At 39.5% G+C, this 19,154-nt stretch overlaps 1 protein-coding gene across 2 annotated transcripts in view; it reads right to left on the bottom strand.

The window, feature by feature from the left end:
* Positions 1-8,015: 8,015 nt before the first annotated feature.
* TM9SF3 (transmembrane 9 superfamily member 3) overlaps positions 8,016-19,154 on the bottom strand; it is a 46,936-nt gene continuing 35,797 nt past the window's right edge. For both annotated transcript variants that reach the window (XM_027667259.1, XM_027667261.1), the window contains exons 10-15: positions 18,016-18,155; positions 16,392-16,460; positions 16,150-16,296; positions 15,909-15,992; positions 15,721-15,797; positions 8,016-11,277 (exon numbers count right to left, since the gene is read on the bottom strand). In XM_027667259.1, the coding sequence (XP_027523060.1) occupies positions 11,210-11,277; positions 15,721-15,797; positions 15,909-15,992; positions 16,150-16,296; positions 16,392-16,460; positions 18,016-18,155 (585 nt within the window). In that variant the 3' untranslated portion in view covers positions 8,016-11,209. The remainder of the gene's footprint in view (positions 11,278-15,720; positions 15,798-15,908; positions 15,993-16,149; positions 16,297-16,391; positions 16,461-18,015; positions 18,156-19,154) is intronic.

Raw genomic sequence — 19,154 nt, 5'->3', positions numbered from 1 at the left:
CTCAAAGCGCGGGCGGCCAATCACGGCCGCGCCCGCGCCTCTGCCCCGCCCCCGGCGGGCCCCGCGGCCCCGCCCGGCCCGGGGCGCTGCGGACCCTGAGGGCGGGGAACCCGCTGCCGCCCGCCGCGCTCGGGGGGGACAGCTCCGGTTACAGTACAAGTTAAAAATTTAGAAAATATTGGTACTAGAGTTAATGACTACTGTTGTTGTTATTTTCCCCTCAAAATAATGGGCGCTTCAGCGGCGGCTAAAGAGAATTAGCTGAGCCGCTGCCGGGAGAAACAGTATCGCAAGCCTCCGTGTCTAAGTGGAGTTGTTAGACCGCAGATGTGGAACGACAGGGAAAAAACCACCACGAACTAAAGAACGGGCGAAATTAAGAAAGATGGGACTAGACATCAGGCTGTGTGTTAATCCCTCTCACCTGTTTGTAGCAGTTTTCACTGGCACCTGGGCTGTTTTACTGTAAATTTGGGGCTTTGGGATGATCCATATGCAGCAAGGCCTGGGAAATCAGGGAGATGGATTGTGTGTGAGATGCCCAGTTGCATCCAAATCTACACCGTGGTATCTGAGCTGGTGGACCCCAGTTGCCTGAGGCTATACAATATTTTGGACATCTCTAACAGCAGAGCATGGGGAGCACATTGGAAAGCATCATACTTTTAAGGCTGCTGTCTTGTGATGGAGGTAGTTCACACAGGCAGGATGTCTCCGCTATTTGCATGGTGACTGTAGGGAAAGGGCAGATGCCCCAAGCCCAGTCACCTCACCAGAAGCTGAAGAAGGCCAGCCAGGTGCTTCCATATAAATTCAACACTGCATAGGGCAGCCTCTAGTCGGACAAGATGTTACAGTCTGAGTCTGGAGCAATAGCTATGGGTAGATCATCTGTTCTCATGCTGCTCAGCAGATGTAGCACTGGGCAGAGACAGTACAGATGCTATACTGGTGAGCAGAGGAGAGTTGACAAGTGTACAAGCTCAGTGGGGGGGTTGCTGGGGTGAACATGCATCCCATAATCTTCCTGTGCCATAACTCTGCTCCTTCAGCTGAGTACTTGGAAGCTCCCACAGCAGGATCTTCAAGCAGCATTTTACCATTACAGCATGGGCTGCAAACCCTCCCTTCTCTAAGACAGATAATAGTTTGCCACCAGCTATCCATAAATTTGTCACTTCTCTTCTAGCCTACAGCAATGAATGATAACTGAGCATAAAAAGGCACAACATGATTCAGGCACCTCCTGAGTAGCAAAGCAGGTTACTGCAAACTATTCCTGACTGTTCCTCCTGCCTCTCATTTAATATTGTCTTCCCAGAATAGATAAAGTCAGGAAAATAAAATCCTCTCTAAACCTTCACAAAGTCCAAAAAGGCTGCATCAAACCCTGACACAAAAACCATAATGAAAAGCTCTGCTAATCAAACACACTGAAGTTTTTTACAACTGGTCCAAACAAATGCAGCAGCTGGTCCAAGACCTGCATTCAACCTCTAACATCAGTGGTTCTGGCAACAGCTGAGCAGAAGACACACTGTTTCCTCCACTTTGTGCTTCCAAGCAGGTCCTAGAGGATCAATGGAGAAACCTGAAGGAAAGGGATCAGCAGGGAGGGAAGTCTGTGTCACCCATGCGGGAAAGTCCCAGGCTACTCCAGAAGTTGTCACTCAAAGGGTAGGAAGAGAAAACCTGCATGGGAAAGGTCCTGTATTTTCACTGAAAGAGTGAAACATCCTTTTGCTATACCAATGTTGGCAAAATGAGGCAAAAACAGGAATAACAAGAACGTATTTCAGTGCATGCGTCAAGATTGTGACGAGGACTTACTGCTAATGCTGGAGAGCAAACACCTGGCTGGTTGTGTGCTTTCCCTGACGATATTCATTCCAAACTCCCTGCCCTTCACTCCTCACTGATGGTCACCAAATTGGGTATGTAACACCAAATAAAGCTGTTGAGATCAAGCCTGAAGAATACGGGCACTTTGAACAGAAGACCTAAGTGAAGGGCTCACACTTGTGAAGATTTGAAATGCTGACCCATCCACTGATAAGTGTCCTGAACAGAGACAATGAAAGGAATGGTAACTTTGGAAATCAGTCTAGCACCTGACACCTCATGAGCAAAGAAGCACCTTGCTGCACCACCTTAGCAGAAGATTTGACAGGGGTTTTAGGTACAACTCTCAAAGACCTGAGCACAGGGAACAGAGAAAAGACAGTTCATTCAAATATGTAAAGGAAGAATAACCATCAGCTGGACCAAGGAAGATTTAGGTGTCAGGCCAAGCTTTCTAGCAGTAAAACAGGGAAACAGTACACCAGACTACCAGAAGAATCAGGGAGTTTCCATCACTGTATGTTTTTGAAGAGGAATGTAGACAAACACAGAATAAACTTAGTAAGGTAACCATATCCATCTCTTAAGTTTTATACTGCTCATTACCACACTAACAACTTTTATTTTTTCTGCATTAGGTTGCTACTTTCTATGATTTTGTCAGACAGTGTCCAATTTTAAAATGAAAAGCTGATCATCTCTCTGTGCTTCAGAAGAACTCCCAGCTTTTATGAGCTAGGTACTCTTTTCTCTCTGTAGAGGTCTTGGCAACATTACTTTCTGAGGGTATGGGAAGGTGGAAAATAAAAGCTTGAACCCTTGTAAGAGTAGTCAACATTGTGTCATCACTGTCATCACTGTGGAGAGGTGGGCTGTCACACACTAAAAACAGCCTTTTGTCTGCATGGAAATTGCTTGTCAACTTCTTCCAGGATATCAGTCTATGCTGGGGAGTCCAACCTCTTCTGCATACAGAAGCTCTATTACAGACATGGATGGACAGAGAAGAGGACATACTACAGCTTTGAAGGAGGAAGAGAGCAAAGTAAAATGTGGATCCTTGATTGTGCAATTAGAACGAGTCTGTGAGGGACTTCAGAGGAATCTATCACTATTATCCACACACAAACAATAAAGTTGCCCTACTACAGTAGACTCTAATGTGAAAGCTGCTCAAACCCTCTAGAAATAGCTCTCAGTAACAACCATACCACTTTGCAACTGGTAGCCAAAACAGTGTACACAGTGCAATGACTGCTATCTTGTGTTTAGGAGATGGGCTCATGTCATCTTGATTTGCAGGTGCCACATCAGTGCAAATAAGGAACACTGAAAGCCCTGTGAAAGGATCTTTTTCATCTGAGCTGGTAAAACAGTTGGAGAAGTCTCATAACAGCAGTGCACCTCGTGACACCAACAGTTAACTATCTGGAAAGAAAACAATCCATATCCATTGCTGTCAAAGGCAGCCTTTTCCTTTGCAGAATTCTCTCCTGCCCAACACATGCAAACAAAATCCACTGTCCTTTCAAGCCTCGCTGAGCAAGAATGCACACAGCTCTTTCTGAATAGCATCAATGAGCAAAGCTATGTGTGAGCTACTTAGTGCTGATGGAATATCCCTGCACACATCACGTCCCAAGGCCAAAACACACACAAAGTTTGTTAGATCTTCCACAAGACCTGCTTCTTCCCTCTTGCCAACACTTGGGGTCCACCAAGTCTTCTAACAAAGTGAATGAAGCACCACTCCCCCTTGGAGCCTGTCCCACTGCTGATTCCTCAGCTGTTGGCAAGTTTACAAAAAACCAAACACATCAAGCTAGTTACATCACCTATACAAGGGCAGATGGAGCTGGGGCACACCCCTCTGAACCCAGAGAATTCTTTTCTTCTTCCCTTTGCATTCCAGGACTCCTCACTTCTCCTTAAACTTCTTTCATTACTTCTTTTTATGGCAGGAAAGAACTCCTGCTGCAGGTGTAGCCCAATGTGCTGTGTATCACTGCCTACAGGCACCACGGGGCACTGCAGAACCATCACGCTCCCTCTGCCTCGGCACACTCTGTCAAAGGCTCATTTACTCTGTAAGTACCATTACAGGCTTCCCACCCTGATGAAGCCTGTTCGCTTCCCCATCTCCTTTCTCTCTGTCTGATTTATCTAGCAGTCTATTGCTCTCGACTCCCCTTATCACTCATGGAGTTGACCACTCTTGGGACGTCCCTTCTTCCCAGCTTGACCACTGTCATGGACAAATCCAGGTGATAAAATGAATATCAACCCCTGCTCTCTCTTCTTTCCATCACCTATTTTAGTCTCTCCTGCAATAGGTTGGGAGTGAGTAATTTTTTATCAAGTTTATTGCATTGTTACCCAGGAAATACCAGCCATAAGGGTAAATGATTTGCTATCCAAAATGAATCTTTAAAGGTGCTGACACATATGTGCTTAAATGAGTTCCAGACGTTCTGAAATCCTCTGTACAGAGAACTCACTGCAGTCACAGGCACATTCACCTGTGCTTAAAAAGCTCAACATACATTTAACATAGTCCTGTCATAAATAGGCAGCGACACTTAAGGAAACTAGGAATAAGTAAGCCATGGCTGGAAAATTCCTTTTTGTTCAACAAAGTAGCAGCAGGCAAGATTTTAAGTAATCCCACATATAAAAAAGCACCGAGTATTTTTCCCATCATTACTGCCATCTTTCAACTATGTGAGAAAAACCAAGATACTTCTGGGGTAATTTTGAGCTGTACAGGCACAAGCTGTGGGAGGCAGGGAGAGAAATCTGTCTTGTCTGGAAGTATGAATTTTGGCTTGACCACTGGTTCCCAAAATGAGGCATGTCAAACTGATGTTTCATTACTTCACTTAAAATCCATTTTCAGGGTTCATACAGGAGTCAGTTGTGCTTGGAAAGCATTGAGCAAAGCTGGTGGTTTTGGTGATCACTGCAGCAAGGTTAAGCAGAAGGGCATGGGAACATCTTTGGAAAAGCATCTGCCAGTTCAAAATTTCAAAAGGTGAATCCACTGTTTTTTTCAAAGTATTTTTTGCCATAGGAAAAATTCTGTCTTATTTTTTTCTCTTTACGTAGAGGAATAAATCCGGTAAAGTATAAACATTTCTCCAGTCCTCTGCTATGAGACAAAGATGGGATAGCTGCATTTCCCTGTTCACAGGCAGGCATCCTTTACAGAGGCTGGTAGCATATGCTACCTGTGTTTAGGCTGTTTCACAAGTGGGTAGAATTTAATGAATCTCTCAGAAAAGATGTTGCTTTATGAAGAATTGCCTTAGAGAATTTTCCCAGTTACAGTTTCTGCACAGGATTTTTGTACATAGATTTATCTATAGTCACATCTTCATCCAAACCACACACTTGGCTGTGGCACAGAACATGCAGGTATTTCCTCTCGTTGGGTAAGCAATACTTCAAAATAGGCTCATCTTACAAGTCACTCTTCAGATCACTAAAACAAGGAATGGTGATTTCCTTTTTCATTATTTATTTCAATAAACGTATAATTAAAAAATGTTGTAATTTCAGCTTCAGGCAAAGGTGGGTGTTTGATCACTTTCTGATAGTGAAATAAATAGAAAACTATGCTCAACAAAAATCAATTTTCAGCTAAACAATTTCAAATTACAAGAAATGATTCTGCAGAATTTGAATGCAGAACTTAAGTAACTTAATGGCATCTCTTCAACATTTTATTACACAGATCTCCAACTCTTGTAGGTTAATGGGTGCCTGACTGAAAAACTGTCACATCTCTTTGTAAAACAAACAGTAGGTCATGCTCATTATTCACCTGCCAACTTCTGGGCTGACATTATAAGGAAATGAGGAGAAAATTTCCATCCCATTCTTGCAGTTACTCCTCTGTAGCAGAGTAAGAAAAGCCTCACACTAAGCTAATTACATAACCCACTTTTCTGAGCCCAATCAAATGATAAGACTAGTGATTCAGAATGAAAAAACGACATAAAACTAAATCAAAAGGAGAATTACATCTCTAGTAGCACTAGTGAAAGCACTAGAAAAGCACTGTGCCTTGCCTAGTGCTTTAATATATCCCACATTCTGACATTCCTGATACAAACCTTTGGGAAATGAGAATGAGCATCCACAAAAACTTCCTTAGGTTCAGTACTGTGTAATGTTCTCATGATGTTCTCTGCCCTGTTTGAAAGCTTCTCAGGAGTTAGTTACTACGGATCTCAAAACATTTCAGAAACCAAATAAATGCCTGTGACACACAGTCTTCAGGAAAAAAATATTTACATATACACGTGGTATCTAACTGTAGCATGGTTTTCTAGGTCAGTCAGCTTGTTAGACAGAACTGCGAGAGACTGGACTTTTTTTTCCCAGATCCAGGATTTCCAGTTTATAGGGTTTAGGTCTGGGCTTTGGTGAATTGGAATCTATCTAGGTAACTACTGCATCATATGGGTAGGCATGCCTCACAATACAAGGAGAACCCTAAAATCACAGATCTGTAATTGTACATAAACTCCCAATTCTAAAAATGCATGTATTTTCTGGACTGTGTAGTCACATAATGCCAGCTGAAGGATAAGCATGAGCTTGTACAGTTATGTTTTGGAATGCTCCAAGCCCAATTCTGAAGGAGATCTTCTATCTAGAATGTAAGAAAAGTTCCAATGGGTTTGGTTTTCATAAGAAAAGAAGCCTCAGCATGCTAGAACCTCCAGAGATTTGATATATTGTTCTGTATTGTATTACTAGGAGCTGGTGAGAAAATTAATGTATCAACAAGCCAAACACGTTGGTAGCAGCTAATAAGATCCCCCTTGTTCATGACCCTTGAGTCCTCGGTTTATTGCAAAAGCCTTGCACCTTAGCAAGTACACTGATGAAAATAAAAGAACTGGCACAGGACTGGGGGCAATGACACTGTGACAGCAAATTTGTCTCCAGGTCTGTCTTCAAGATAGCTTAGTCCACCAGATAAAAAAGCCTTTTTCTTATCCTTTTCCCAACTGAGTTTCTGCCCTTTAAAGTGATTCTCTCCAAGAACTGCTTCAATTTCCTGGAACTGCACAAAGCCTTCCAGCTTCATGGGTTCTCTCATCATCGTTACAATTCCACACCGCCCCCCTCAAGCCATAACCCAAAAATTGGAGAAAAAATTTCAGAAGCACCAAACTAATAATGCAATTAAATACTGTAACAGTCCCTTCTCTGAACAGAAAAAGCATCTACCAGAGAGAAGCACAAGCTGTGAAGAACTACTTGTAGAACTCACATGCAGATGTCTCTTCTGCAAGTTATGAGAATTTTCTCACTGAAGCCACTTAGCAAAATGGAAATGTTCCCTTGAGAGCCTTTGGAAAACAAATTGCACCAAACCTTTTTTTTCCCTCCTGGGGTACGATGCTCCTGAAGAATGCAAGCCATAAACACACTGCTTCAAAACTTCCAAGTGTGGCTTTATTCCAACAGAAGTCCAACAAACGGGCTTTCATGACTTCATGGCTAACCCTGGTAAACAGATACTTGTTTTAGACAGCAGCAGTGCCAACAGCTATTGCAAGGCTGCTCCACCGTAGTGCATTTAGCTAGGAAAGATCCAAGGGATCCAAAACTGGAATTCTTTTTCAATCTACAGTTCCAACAGACTTAAAATGAACCACAAGCTGCATAGTTAAGAATGCATTCAAGACAACAGGACTCCTTTACTCCAGCTCCAAATATTCAGCTTACTTGTCCACAGACTGGAGAGGAGACTTGTCTTTTCTTGAGCTGATGCTTCCTGGACACATTCTAGTTGAAAAACTGCTGATGCACACACAATTACAGAATTTTGCTGTCTTCAGTGAGGCTGTGTATATATACTTCATTGGCAAATTTGGCTAGATGTTGGTGATGCTGAAGCCAGAGCAAAATGTAACTTTCTCCTTTGTGTTAGCTCTGCAGTAATGACACTGATAAGAATGTGCTATCAATTTTACCCTGTTTTAGTACCATAAAAGTATTAGGGTTTGGGGTTTGTTTTTTATCCTGAAACTTGTTAAAGAAATACACCTAAGACTATCCTACAGAAAACAACCTGTGTGCCCTGTACACAATTTCGAATGTAATTCTGCAGAGGAATTAATAGACACTGTTGCTTCACAACATTCAGACATCAGAGAGAGCATAATGTAATGTTTATTTGCAGTCTCCATTACCTCCAGTCCAGCTTTCACCAATTTTCATACACAAAATACCAGAGGTGTTTTCTATATGCACTCTGCCTCAACTGAAAAGATTTACAATTGTACTTATCTAAAACATCTGGTCAAGATTGGCTATTGCTTATGCAACTATTTACTCAATTCCCTGGCCTCTGTACCAGCAGTGGGAAGAGAAGCACTGATCGGCCAACTGAAGAGTTATCAAAAAGCCTGAATTCAAGAACCAGAAACTCCTAAGAAACAACCATGGTAAGAGGAGTGTTGTCTGTAAGAACTTTATTTCTTCCATAAAAGAGGAAGGACTACATCATCTAAGCAGAGAGCTTCCAAATTCTATTACGCAAGGTGGTTTAAGCTGCACCCATGGGGTTTTCTGGGGGAGGAGGGATAGGAGGGAGGAGAGGGGGAGGACAAATAGCCTTCCCCCAAACAGCAACCATAAAGACAAGCTGCTGAAAACTGGTCACATTTTGCACTCCTTCAGAAACCAAAAGGGGAAAAACAAAGCAAACCCCCAACTTACGTGCTCGGGTGGATGTATAAAAATGTCAGTTACTTAAACATAGTACTTCTCTTGGAGGAACTTGCTTGCAGAAATGAAAGCAATGCCTGTACAGTATCTATCTTCTCAATGTCACTTTAAAAGATATACAATACTATCTGGATATGTGAAAGCTAATAATGCCAGAGGACAGAGAAAGCAAGTAGGCAGCCCACCATTCTGTGCCATTAAAAAGTGATTAAATGACATTTCTGATAGACTAATCACATAGCAGTGTTCTAAATAGAGAAACGGACTCATTATCAAAATATTCCCTTTAAAAAAAACTTGTAACTTGGCAGAGTACTTAATGTATATACTGTGTGGAGATAATGGCTTCTCACTTCAGATTTAGAGGAATATGGATGAAAAGAGGGCTTCCTACAGCTGTATGCACTAGAAATACTAGTACAATATCAACACTTTGCTTTAAGTCTCCATGTTTTGGAACAAAGGAAAACTAACTATTGACCCAGTTTATAAGCTCATCTTAAAATCAGCCTGTACTTTAAAACTAAAAAAAAATTATTTTATTCAATGGCAGAGTGTTCACCTACAGATACCAGTGATTCACTTGAAGCAAAACTTAATTATTTTCTGACAGACTGGTTAAAATTGGCCAGGGAAATCAGAGCTGAAAGCTCAAACACTTTTCAGATATACAGCAGGATGCACTGCTTCCCACTATTACCTACCTGTAGAGTTCCCCCAGGCTTCAACCCAACGCTGCCAAAACACGGATGTTTCTCATTGTGGCTACTGCATTATCAGTACTTTTTATAGAGAGACAATACAGTTCTAGTCAATACAAATACTTGGCTCATTTTTTAAATTCAAGAAGTTGCCTTCTCCATGGCAGGTGTTCTATTTCAGACAGCCACACTAATCAAAACATCCCTACATGGCAGATGCCTAAAAAAACCCCATTAAAAAAATCAAGCCAAGTGGCTCTCAAATCTGGCACAAACACATTCAGGATATTTCTAGCTAAATACAGTGCATAATTAACAGTGATCTTAGAAAGACTTAACCTTTATTTGCCCATTTATTTTAGTCCACGCTTACCCCAACTTTTCCCAGTACACTGGCTGTATCACAAAACAGATTTCTCCACAGCCAAGAAGAATCTTTTTGGGTTGATCATTCACTTTGGAGTTATACTGTACAATATAGTTGTAAGTAAATTCTGAATTCAAAGCATGGGGGTTGGATAGATGAAAACCACACTTACACTGTATACAGAAATTGGCATTCAGCAGTAATCCCTTTTCAAACATTTTCAATTGCAAACTCATCTATTTTCACAATCAATACATTTTTGTCTGAAAAGTTTATTTTAGTTTTCTGAACACTCTAAAGCAACTGTGCTTTTGATGTTACACAAGTGTTCAGATAGGATTAACAAAAATTAAAATGTTCTAAATTACAAATTTAATTCCTGTAAGAGCTTGAGAAAAGAAATAGAACAGAAAAGCATGACATACACACATTGTGAAGAACCCCCAAATTTTCATGCAATGGCAGGCAAGATGTAAAAAGCCACCCGAATTCACACATTTTTACACCGAATCATCAGAAAAGTACTCTGTAGTAAATCTGTACATCCAAATACATTTGGGATCTACACCTAAGTTACATTATTTAATGTTATATACACTTATTACCCCTTGTATGATGTCTAAAGGAAAATCTTCATTCAACCCAAACCCAAAAAAAATGTAAGACTAACTTGGAAAAAAGGAGAATCACTTTAGACATTCAGTTAAAATGTTGGTTTTGTTTTAATCTAGACCTTAGAGTGTTCATTAAAAAACAAACAATCCTCTTCCTTTAACATTTGCTTTCTAACTGTACAGTAAATTGCATTGCAGAGATCACACTCCGTCTTCAGACTGTATTTTCTTTGGATGGATTTAAGATGTAGCTGGATATTACTTTAAAGATAAATAAAGGGAAGTTGGTCCAACTAGAACAACAGCTGATATATTACATGCATATGGATTTTTTATATATTTTTAATTTTTTTTTTTAAACAAATGAATGTAGGGTAGTTGATATCACAAATAAACCAAAAAGCACCTGGAGTCAAAATATAAAACATACCTTCTATCCGGTCAATGGCAGTAAAAATCAGAAGAGTAATCTTTCTGGAACGGTATTTTTACATAATTTAGAAATGTTAAGTACCAGGAAGACTACTAATCAAGTAGTTTTAGCAGCCAAGTTTCCCTCTTTTTATTGAATGGAACAAATGCTTTAAATAAACTGTTTGTCCTCTTCACTGAAGAGAGCTAGTCTATTCATCTTTAATGAGCTAGGTTTTTTGTTTTTTTGATGTTGGTTTTTTTTTTGGGGGGGCGGGCAGGGAAGATTAGCCACGTACTGTAGTAATGCCTACTGCATATAATCCAAGCATTTGCTGTGAACAGTTGGAGAAAGCAGTCAGTAAGAACCTAGGATCAATGGAATAGATGTTACTTTAAGCCATCCACAAAATGGAGACCCATATAGTGCCCAGTGTTAAAACCCAAATCTCTTCTCGCGCTTTTTGCTGTGCAAGTTCATCCCCAGGAAAAGAGGAACTGATCCATAGTTCAATTTTCTTATTTCCTTAGTCAATTTTCACATTAGTGTAGATTTTACGAACAAAGGCACTTGTTCCCATGTAACCAATAGCTCCTGCAAAATAAACCAAAAACGGTGAATATGTTAGAGAGCTGTTCAAAGTAAAACAGCAATATAAACCACACACACTTAAACAGAGAAAGTCACATAAAGCATGCACTCTGCACACAGAAAATTATCTACCTGCAGCACTTGTTCTCAAACTCCAATTATCCATGCTCCCCCTGAACGTCTAGCAAGAACTTCCCTAGTCTAGCAATCTAAATCCATTAAGCCATCTTACCAAGAGGCCATGCTCACTTGGCCTCGATAAATATAGCAGCCCCCCTACTGCTGCCAATAACCGGGTCCATTTTTTCTGAACAGAGGGTAAAAAACATACAATCACCCACTCTGCAGGGAAGGTGGATGGGAGGGCAGGTTTTTATTATAAGTTACATGCCTTCTGGATGAGTGTTTTATTGGCAGATGGCTTTTTCCCTCCCACAAGGCACAAATAATAATAGATCCCCATCCCAGGAGTCTTACACTCCAAGGAGGTCTGTACAAAGAGATTAAACAAGTAGCAGTTAGTAGTTAAAGGAAATTGCAACCTGTGGTTTTCAAATTAGTAAGAGTCATGAGCAGAGTATGCATTGTCACAGCAGTAATAAAAGAACAGGTCACTGGGTTTTTGATAGGGGCAACAGTTTATGCTAAACCCAAAATACTGCAGTACAAAGGACATCCAGAAAAATGAAAGATATGCACTGGACCAAGACCTCTTCTCAGAAAGAGATTCAGCAACTTACCTGGTCAAACCCAGAACCCCAGGTTTGCCAGGCTCAGTAAATACTGTGGTCTTATAATATCCACAGGGAATGTCTTCATCTCTTCCAACCAAAACGAGAGTAAGTCAGTTTGGCTAACTATTATGTTTGAAATGAAGTTGAAAATCAAGCAAGAATTAGACTACTGCTGTCAGACTGCCAGCACAGTCAAAATATGGGAAGGATGGAGAAGTCAGGATCTCTAACTGACTAAAGAGAACACCTAACATTAAATGCTTGGATGCTTGGTAAAGAACAGAGAAAAGATATTTTTCCTTCCTTGAAGCAATACAGAGCAAAGCATGAAACATTTGCAGTGAACTAGGATGCATCAGAATTGCAGAAGACATGTTAAATACAAAAGTCTAACCAAAGCTAGAAGTTTTCTGCTAAACTTTCATTTTTCAGTACAAATATAAAGGGTGTTTTCTGCTTTTATAAATTACGGCCATAGAGACCTGCAGCTGGCATTGCCTGTCTAAGGAGTTATTCAGATCTTGGAAGAGTTCTTTAAATCCTGGGGATGATGTGTTAATTTATGAAGTCAGATGATTTTGATTTTTAGACCCCCAAAAGCCCAAAATTCAGACCTAATCAGGAAATCTGCACAAGGCAGACCTGATGCATCATTTCCATGTTTTTGGAATGGTAAAGACCCTGTGGAGTCAGCTTCTGTACTGCATAGCATTTCAAGTTGTATAAATATCATGGCAACCATTCAGGTGGCCAGCAAACAAGAGATCTGCATTACTAATTTGGGCAAAGTAGGGTTCAATTAAAACAAATACAGCATACACAAGATTGGGATGTTGGTTGCAAGGCTGCCCTTTCAAGGAGAGACCACTACAGCATTTGGACAGACCCAAATGCAGGCTGTGAAGAGAGGTGATGTGAGCTTGGAATCATACAGAGGAACATGCAGATTCTTCTGCAGCTTGTCAAGAAATTAATCTGTCTTATGCAGTAAACAGAGAACATAATGGCACGGGACTCTTGTTTTAACACTCACGATGTTTTTCCTGTTAAAGCAAACATTGTCAGTAGACCCAAGGCCCATTTCAGTTGCTAAACTCAGATACATTCCAGAATTTGTTCTTTGAGAGTTCCTCTAGTGATGTGATGCCAGGTATCACAGAGACTTGAGAGAGCAAAGCATTAATTGTGTTTCACTTGGGATCTAGAGAATGCACGAGATGGAAGTGAGGGGGATGAGTAGAGAGTAGCAGTCACATGAGACCAAAAGCTCTCATCCCCACAAACAAATCATAACCTATTCTGAATCACAGGAGCCTTATCCATGAAGGCCACTAGTTGCCAATACCCAAGGCAGGGGTTAAGCCTCAAGGCTACTTCACAGGCATTGAATAAAACATGGGGCAGGGAGGTGGAAAGCCTCGCAATGAGGACTAAAGAATGTCCTCCTGAATCAAATGCAGGGCAGCTGGCTCATCTGAATAAAAAAACACAGTAAAGAGAAATATTTTATTTATGTATTAAACACCTTACCAGATGATATTTATAACTTGGTTATGGCCTATATAGGTTTAGTGGAAATAGACTGCAATCATATTTCAGCAGAACAAGCTTTTAAATAAAGAAAAATATCCGTATATTTAGGAAGAGCAACTACAAAACAAAAAAAGATTATTTCCCATCTATTATTTCAAACCAATTAACACTTACTACAGTTGTGACTTTGTAAGCACAGAATTTTTTTTAAAAGCCCTTCAGGCATACTTACAGTATTTATTTGGATGCTGAAGTGTGGTATTGCAAGAGGCCTTTCTATACTATGTAGCTCCTAAGCCATCCACTAAGTTGGGGAATAAGTTTTATTCTTTTCTGTCACTAAGAGGAAAGGGAAACATGAGGAGCTCAAAAGGTTTGGAAGTTCTCATGGGCTCCCTACTGTCCAGCCCCAGAACTGAGATGCTCTGCAGAGAGCAGCCAACTTTGTGGATCAAAGCATCCCACTACATGTGGGGTTTGAGTTCACTAGGCATTGTCAAGGGCATTAAAACCAGAGTTGGATGATAACATGCCTACAGAGAGTTCCCCTGCTGCTGCTTTGGGCCCTAACGAGTTGGTCTCATACCCAACCGTGTGACAGCGAACACGCCCATTCGCGTGAGCCCCCACACAACAGCTCCACACACTTTTCACAGGACACGGACAGTCAGGAGCACGCACACTGCACAATTCCTTAACACAAATGTCTTTGTTAGACCTCAATGGCTGCAAGTTCCCTAGACAAATGCTTTTTGACAGGGGATTTTTTTTCTTCACTCCACATGCTGAAAATGGGAGTTCTCAGTAAAAAGGAATCTCACAGCTTCTCTTCCAACACACTTAAAAGGACAAAAAGAAATCTCAATAGTGCTATGGAAATAAAGTTTAGTGTGCTAAAGTATTTTCTGGTTTTGAATAAATTTGGATTTTACTCTAATATTCCATCAAATAGTGCCCTACCATGAGTAGAAAGCATTTGACAATCTTCCTTTTCCATGTTTTAAAAAACATTTTAATTACAGAAACTGGTGGGCAAGCTTGGCTTCTGCATCATACACATTTTAATCAATACCAGCCTGAGCACTTTAAAAAGAAAAGATTAGAGCTGAAAAGTATAAGCCTATTAAAGAAAAAAAATGGCTGCAAGACTACCAAAACAGCAGGGAAGTCTTGTAATGTGCCAAGAACCTGATGAAGCAAGATTAGACTGTATGAGGGAAAAGGGGAACAGGTACTCAACAGTTAAGAGATTAATTCCCTCCTCTTTTTATAAAGCATTGTGATATTACCCACCCTCTTGAGGTATCAAGAAATCTATACTTTACAGAATTAAGTTCCTGTAAGACATCATGTGTCTCATATAAACTAAAAGAAATCCTCCCATTAGTTACAGGACTATTCATTCACTGCTAAGAAACATTAAATAAAGATCAAACATAAAAAGCAAATAACATCATAGAAAAGTGCAAAAGAACAAAGAAGCACTTTCTGAAAGTTATAAATAAGAGGATAAAAATAAAGTTAACAGGTGAACAAGTTGATTTGACTTTATCAGATGACCTCCATGCCCTGAACTACGTTTTTCTCTAAACATAAGTCAAAACAGTATCTTAAAAAAGCAATGAAATCCAGCTGCACACAGGAGCACTCTGCACTCTCCTCACCTGTGAATATTTCAATACTTATTTGTCAAATGTTGAACTGAAGTTTCAGCCCTTTCTGCTCTGGTCACCCTCATATACATGCCACAAGATACAGACAGTACTGCCATCAGTATTGTGCTAACATTTATGCCTCAATGGATGTCCCAGCTCCTTGTCTTGGGGCAACAGTAAAAACTGCGAAGCAAAATGCTAGCATGGACTCAACTTAATTTGGAATTTATTTTGCAGAATTTCTTCTCAAATATTGAGTCTTTCAAGCTTCCATTGAGGGTGAAATTCTCCGCACAGTGCATAAATTATCTTTCTGCCAGAAGATACAATCCACAAAAATCTTTTATATTAGGTAGGAACAAAGTATAAGCAGAGAACTCTTCAGATTCTTCTTAAAGATTCTAAGCTTTTTTGAGCAGACCTTGCAGACACACACATTCCACCACCAAAACCATAAGCTAAATTCAGAAATATGACAGTCTGAAAAATTCTGTTAAAAAAATGTCAAAATATCTGAAACTTACCACACATTATTCCCAAAGCTGTGCTAAATACTGCCATATAACCAAAGTAAAATGATGTCTGAAACAAGCCATACATCCTGAAAAAGAAAGACAGGAATTTATGCTAGGTATTTTCCTCAGGTTTTTTGTCAATAAACTTACTTGGCACTACAGTAATCTGATATTCAACCAAGAAAACTACCACTTACTTTGTCTTGAAAAAGTAGTAGTAAAAGGAGTACATGTAAACATAAATCGCAGTTGATGCCGCAGAAAGAAAGCTCGTCCATTGCCTAGAAGTAAACACACATGTCCATCATGCACCTAGCCAAAAGGCTTCCCAAGAAGATGTACAAAGCACTTGGAAAAGACCCATCTAGACTGAAGAAACATCACTTTTCTACAAAACTCTCACAGTCTGGTTCGCTGTGTAAATTTTGCAATACTTACCACCTGTAATCCTCTGCGTTTAGCAGGAAATACGTACAAACGATAGTCACACAAACTGTCACAATGCAGAGGATAACCAGAACCAACATCATAAAGCCATAAACGTAGTAGATCTTGTAAGCCCAGAATGAAGTAAAAATGAAATACCTGTAGAAAGTAAACAAAATATGCAGATTATATTGTAATTAAACTTAAAATATTATAATTTTTAATTAAGCTGTCAAAATAGCTGGCATACTCACATTTCAATAAAAATTGATCCAAAAGGGAGGATTCCACCCAGGCAAACAATAACAGCTGGTTCCATGAACCTGAAAGATATTAAGATTAGGTTAGGGACAATTTTAATTTTTCATTTATAAGCATATTAAGATCAGACAATTAATATAGCACAGGGCATTATTTAAAAGGCATGAAGAACATTTCTGTCTCATATCAGCATATTAGAATGAAGATTCCCTCAAAAATGTCATGGGTAGGGATAAAAGAAGGAGTTATTCTCAGGAACATAACATAACACTCATACCTATCACCTCCAGGCAATAAGGTTAACCATCTAACCAGCCTTAAAGCCACAAAAAGAATCTCTCTTTCCCAAAAGAGGACTAACCAATCAAGCCTCATGACATCCACTAGCCTTGAACTAAGGCAGTGAAAACTCAGTGCTGTTGATGGCTACAAACACAGCAAACAGTACAAAGAAAATTTTGCAGGATAATCGTTATATAATTAAGAACCAGTGTTTATTTTTAATGCTATACTGAGTCATGAACATATGGTTAAAAATGAATGCTCAGCTACCTGTAGATGATACTGTCACCTACTAAAGGTGACCTCTGTGTAGTACTTGCAATGATGCTGAATCTGACTACTAACCAGTGATTTAATTTGCAGCTTCTTTTATTATTTACAGGGAGAGTTGTCTAAGTTGATGGTGTGCTATTTCATCATCTTCAAGAAAAGTATCTTATTTCTTTTTATCTGTCATGCTGATCCAGAAAAATCCATCAGATTCCCAAGATACAGGTCACAATATAAATCACTTCCTAGCATCTGAGCTGCACAAGTCACCACTAAAAAGAGACTTAGTGTGCTGCACTTCCTGGACATCACAGGTGTACATGTTTCAGTGCCCCCTTCACTTCGTCTGTTCCATTCCTCTGAACAGAGAAAGCAAGAAAAATCTATTTAAAAAATCCTTGGAGGATATTTTAATTTCCATAGCTTGCTGCTTCTGCTTCAGAATGAAATTAATAGGAAAAAGTGACTGCATTCATAATTTTCCAAAAACTTAAGTGTACTTTTTGAGACTAGGCAACCCTTTACATTCACTTCAAAAATAGTGAAGGTTTCTTCACAATTCAAACCGTATACCTGTAATATTTTAGGCTCTGTGCCATCAAAAAAAGTGCAGAATTGGGAACAGGATTGCAAGTTTCTCCCACCATCACCCTGCAAATATGTCTCAGCTTATACACAGAGCCCATTAATCAGAACAGTTCTGCCTCCAAGGCACACTCAATCCTAAACCTCTAAGAGGCATTAACTAAAGAGGAGAGGTTTTAGTTTCAAGATACCTAGACAAGAACTGCATTGGCTCCATCCCCTTTATACAGGGACTAAAAAACATTTCAGGCAAAATGTGATTCGGTGATCCAGGAGTGTAAAGTCTGCTACAACTATTAACCATGGTGTTTTAACTCAGAAGAAAAATCACATTAAGGAAACACCAGTTGAGCTGTTCTCTTAGACACAGCTCAATTTAAATAAAAAGTTATTTCAGAAAAACTGAAGAAGTTATTTTTAGAAGTTATTTTAAATGTACAGAAGTGATTAATTCTAGTTAACATTCATGCTCATCTTTACCATTTCTTCTCTGGTATGGGACGAGGCACTGCATTGACACGACATGGAAAATTAGGTTGTCCTGACAGATTTCGGCCAAGAATCGTACCAACCAGGTTCAGTGGAAGGATGACGAAGAAACAAATACAGCACACTGCCACCTGTAAGCAAAACAATTGAAGTTGTAATTTAAAAAAACACATATAAGACAACAAAAGAAGATAACCAGCCAATATTAGTCCTTAGTAGTTATTACTGTAGACTTATACTCCTACTATGAAGCATTAGTCAACATATACCTAGTTTATCAAATGGAAGCATATTTTTCCTGAGAAACTTTCTAATAAACATTATTAAGCATATTTTCATGAATCAGTTGAGAGAACAGAACCATTACAGACTGTTTTACTGTTTCCATCTAGTCATTATACTCAATACACTGCACAGGAAATAAATGGAAATCTTCATGGTACTTCATAACAGAAAATGTCATCAGTGTCTCTTACACTTTTGCAGAGTGCTATCCCTGGGAATTAACATCTAGCAGCTAGGCAGTTGCATACAAGATTACAATTGTTAGGTGCAAAATTTTTAATCCAGTCTCAAAAAGACCCAAACAAGAATTGCAAAGCCATGTCAGAATGTCACTAATCAAAATTTTGGGTTCAATTTTTTCCACTATGCACCGACTAGGTTATTAAGAACATAGACTGAACTAGTAAACAGTGACCACTGGTATGCAAAGATTACACTATTTAGAAGCACAATGGCCCTACTTACATGGAGAAACCAAGTTTATGCACAACACAGCAAATTCAAGCCAGTGTTCCAGCTCTTTCCAATGGAACAACCTCCCTAAAAATTTACCATGAATAATCTTTTTTTTGCTATATACTTATATAGCTCTATTTTTGCTATTCCTTGAAGGCAATATAGTTTATCTTCCAAAACAGGAAAATTTCAAGTGTTTACCAAGACATTCACTACTCTTAACTCTTTAGCATAAAATGAATTAACATTAGACAGTTCAGTAACTTTTTGATATTGATAATTAAAGACAGAACAGTTGCACATAATGCAATAACCACAGTTCTGAATGCTGACCCTGTGACCTTTTCTATGCAAACATATGAAAATACTGCCTTTTAATGGCACTGTTG

This window comes from Corapipo altera, unplaced genomic scaffold (assembly GCF_003945725.1).
Source record: "Corapipo altera isolate COAL_440 unplaced genomic scaffold, ASM394572v1 327, whole genome shotgun sequence".
NCBI lineage: Eukaryota > Metazoa > Chordata > Aves > Passeriformes > Pipridae > Corapipo > Corapipo altera.
This window is presented reverse-complemented; position numbering and strand designations above follow the sequence as displayed.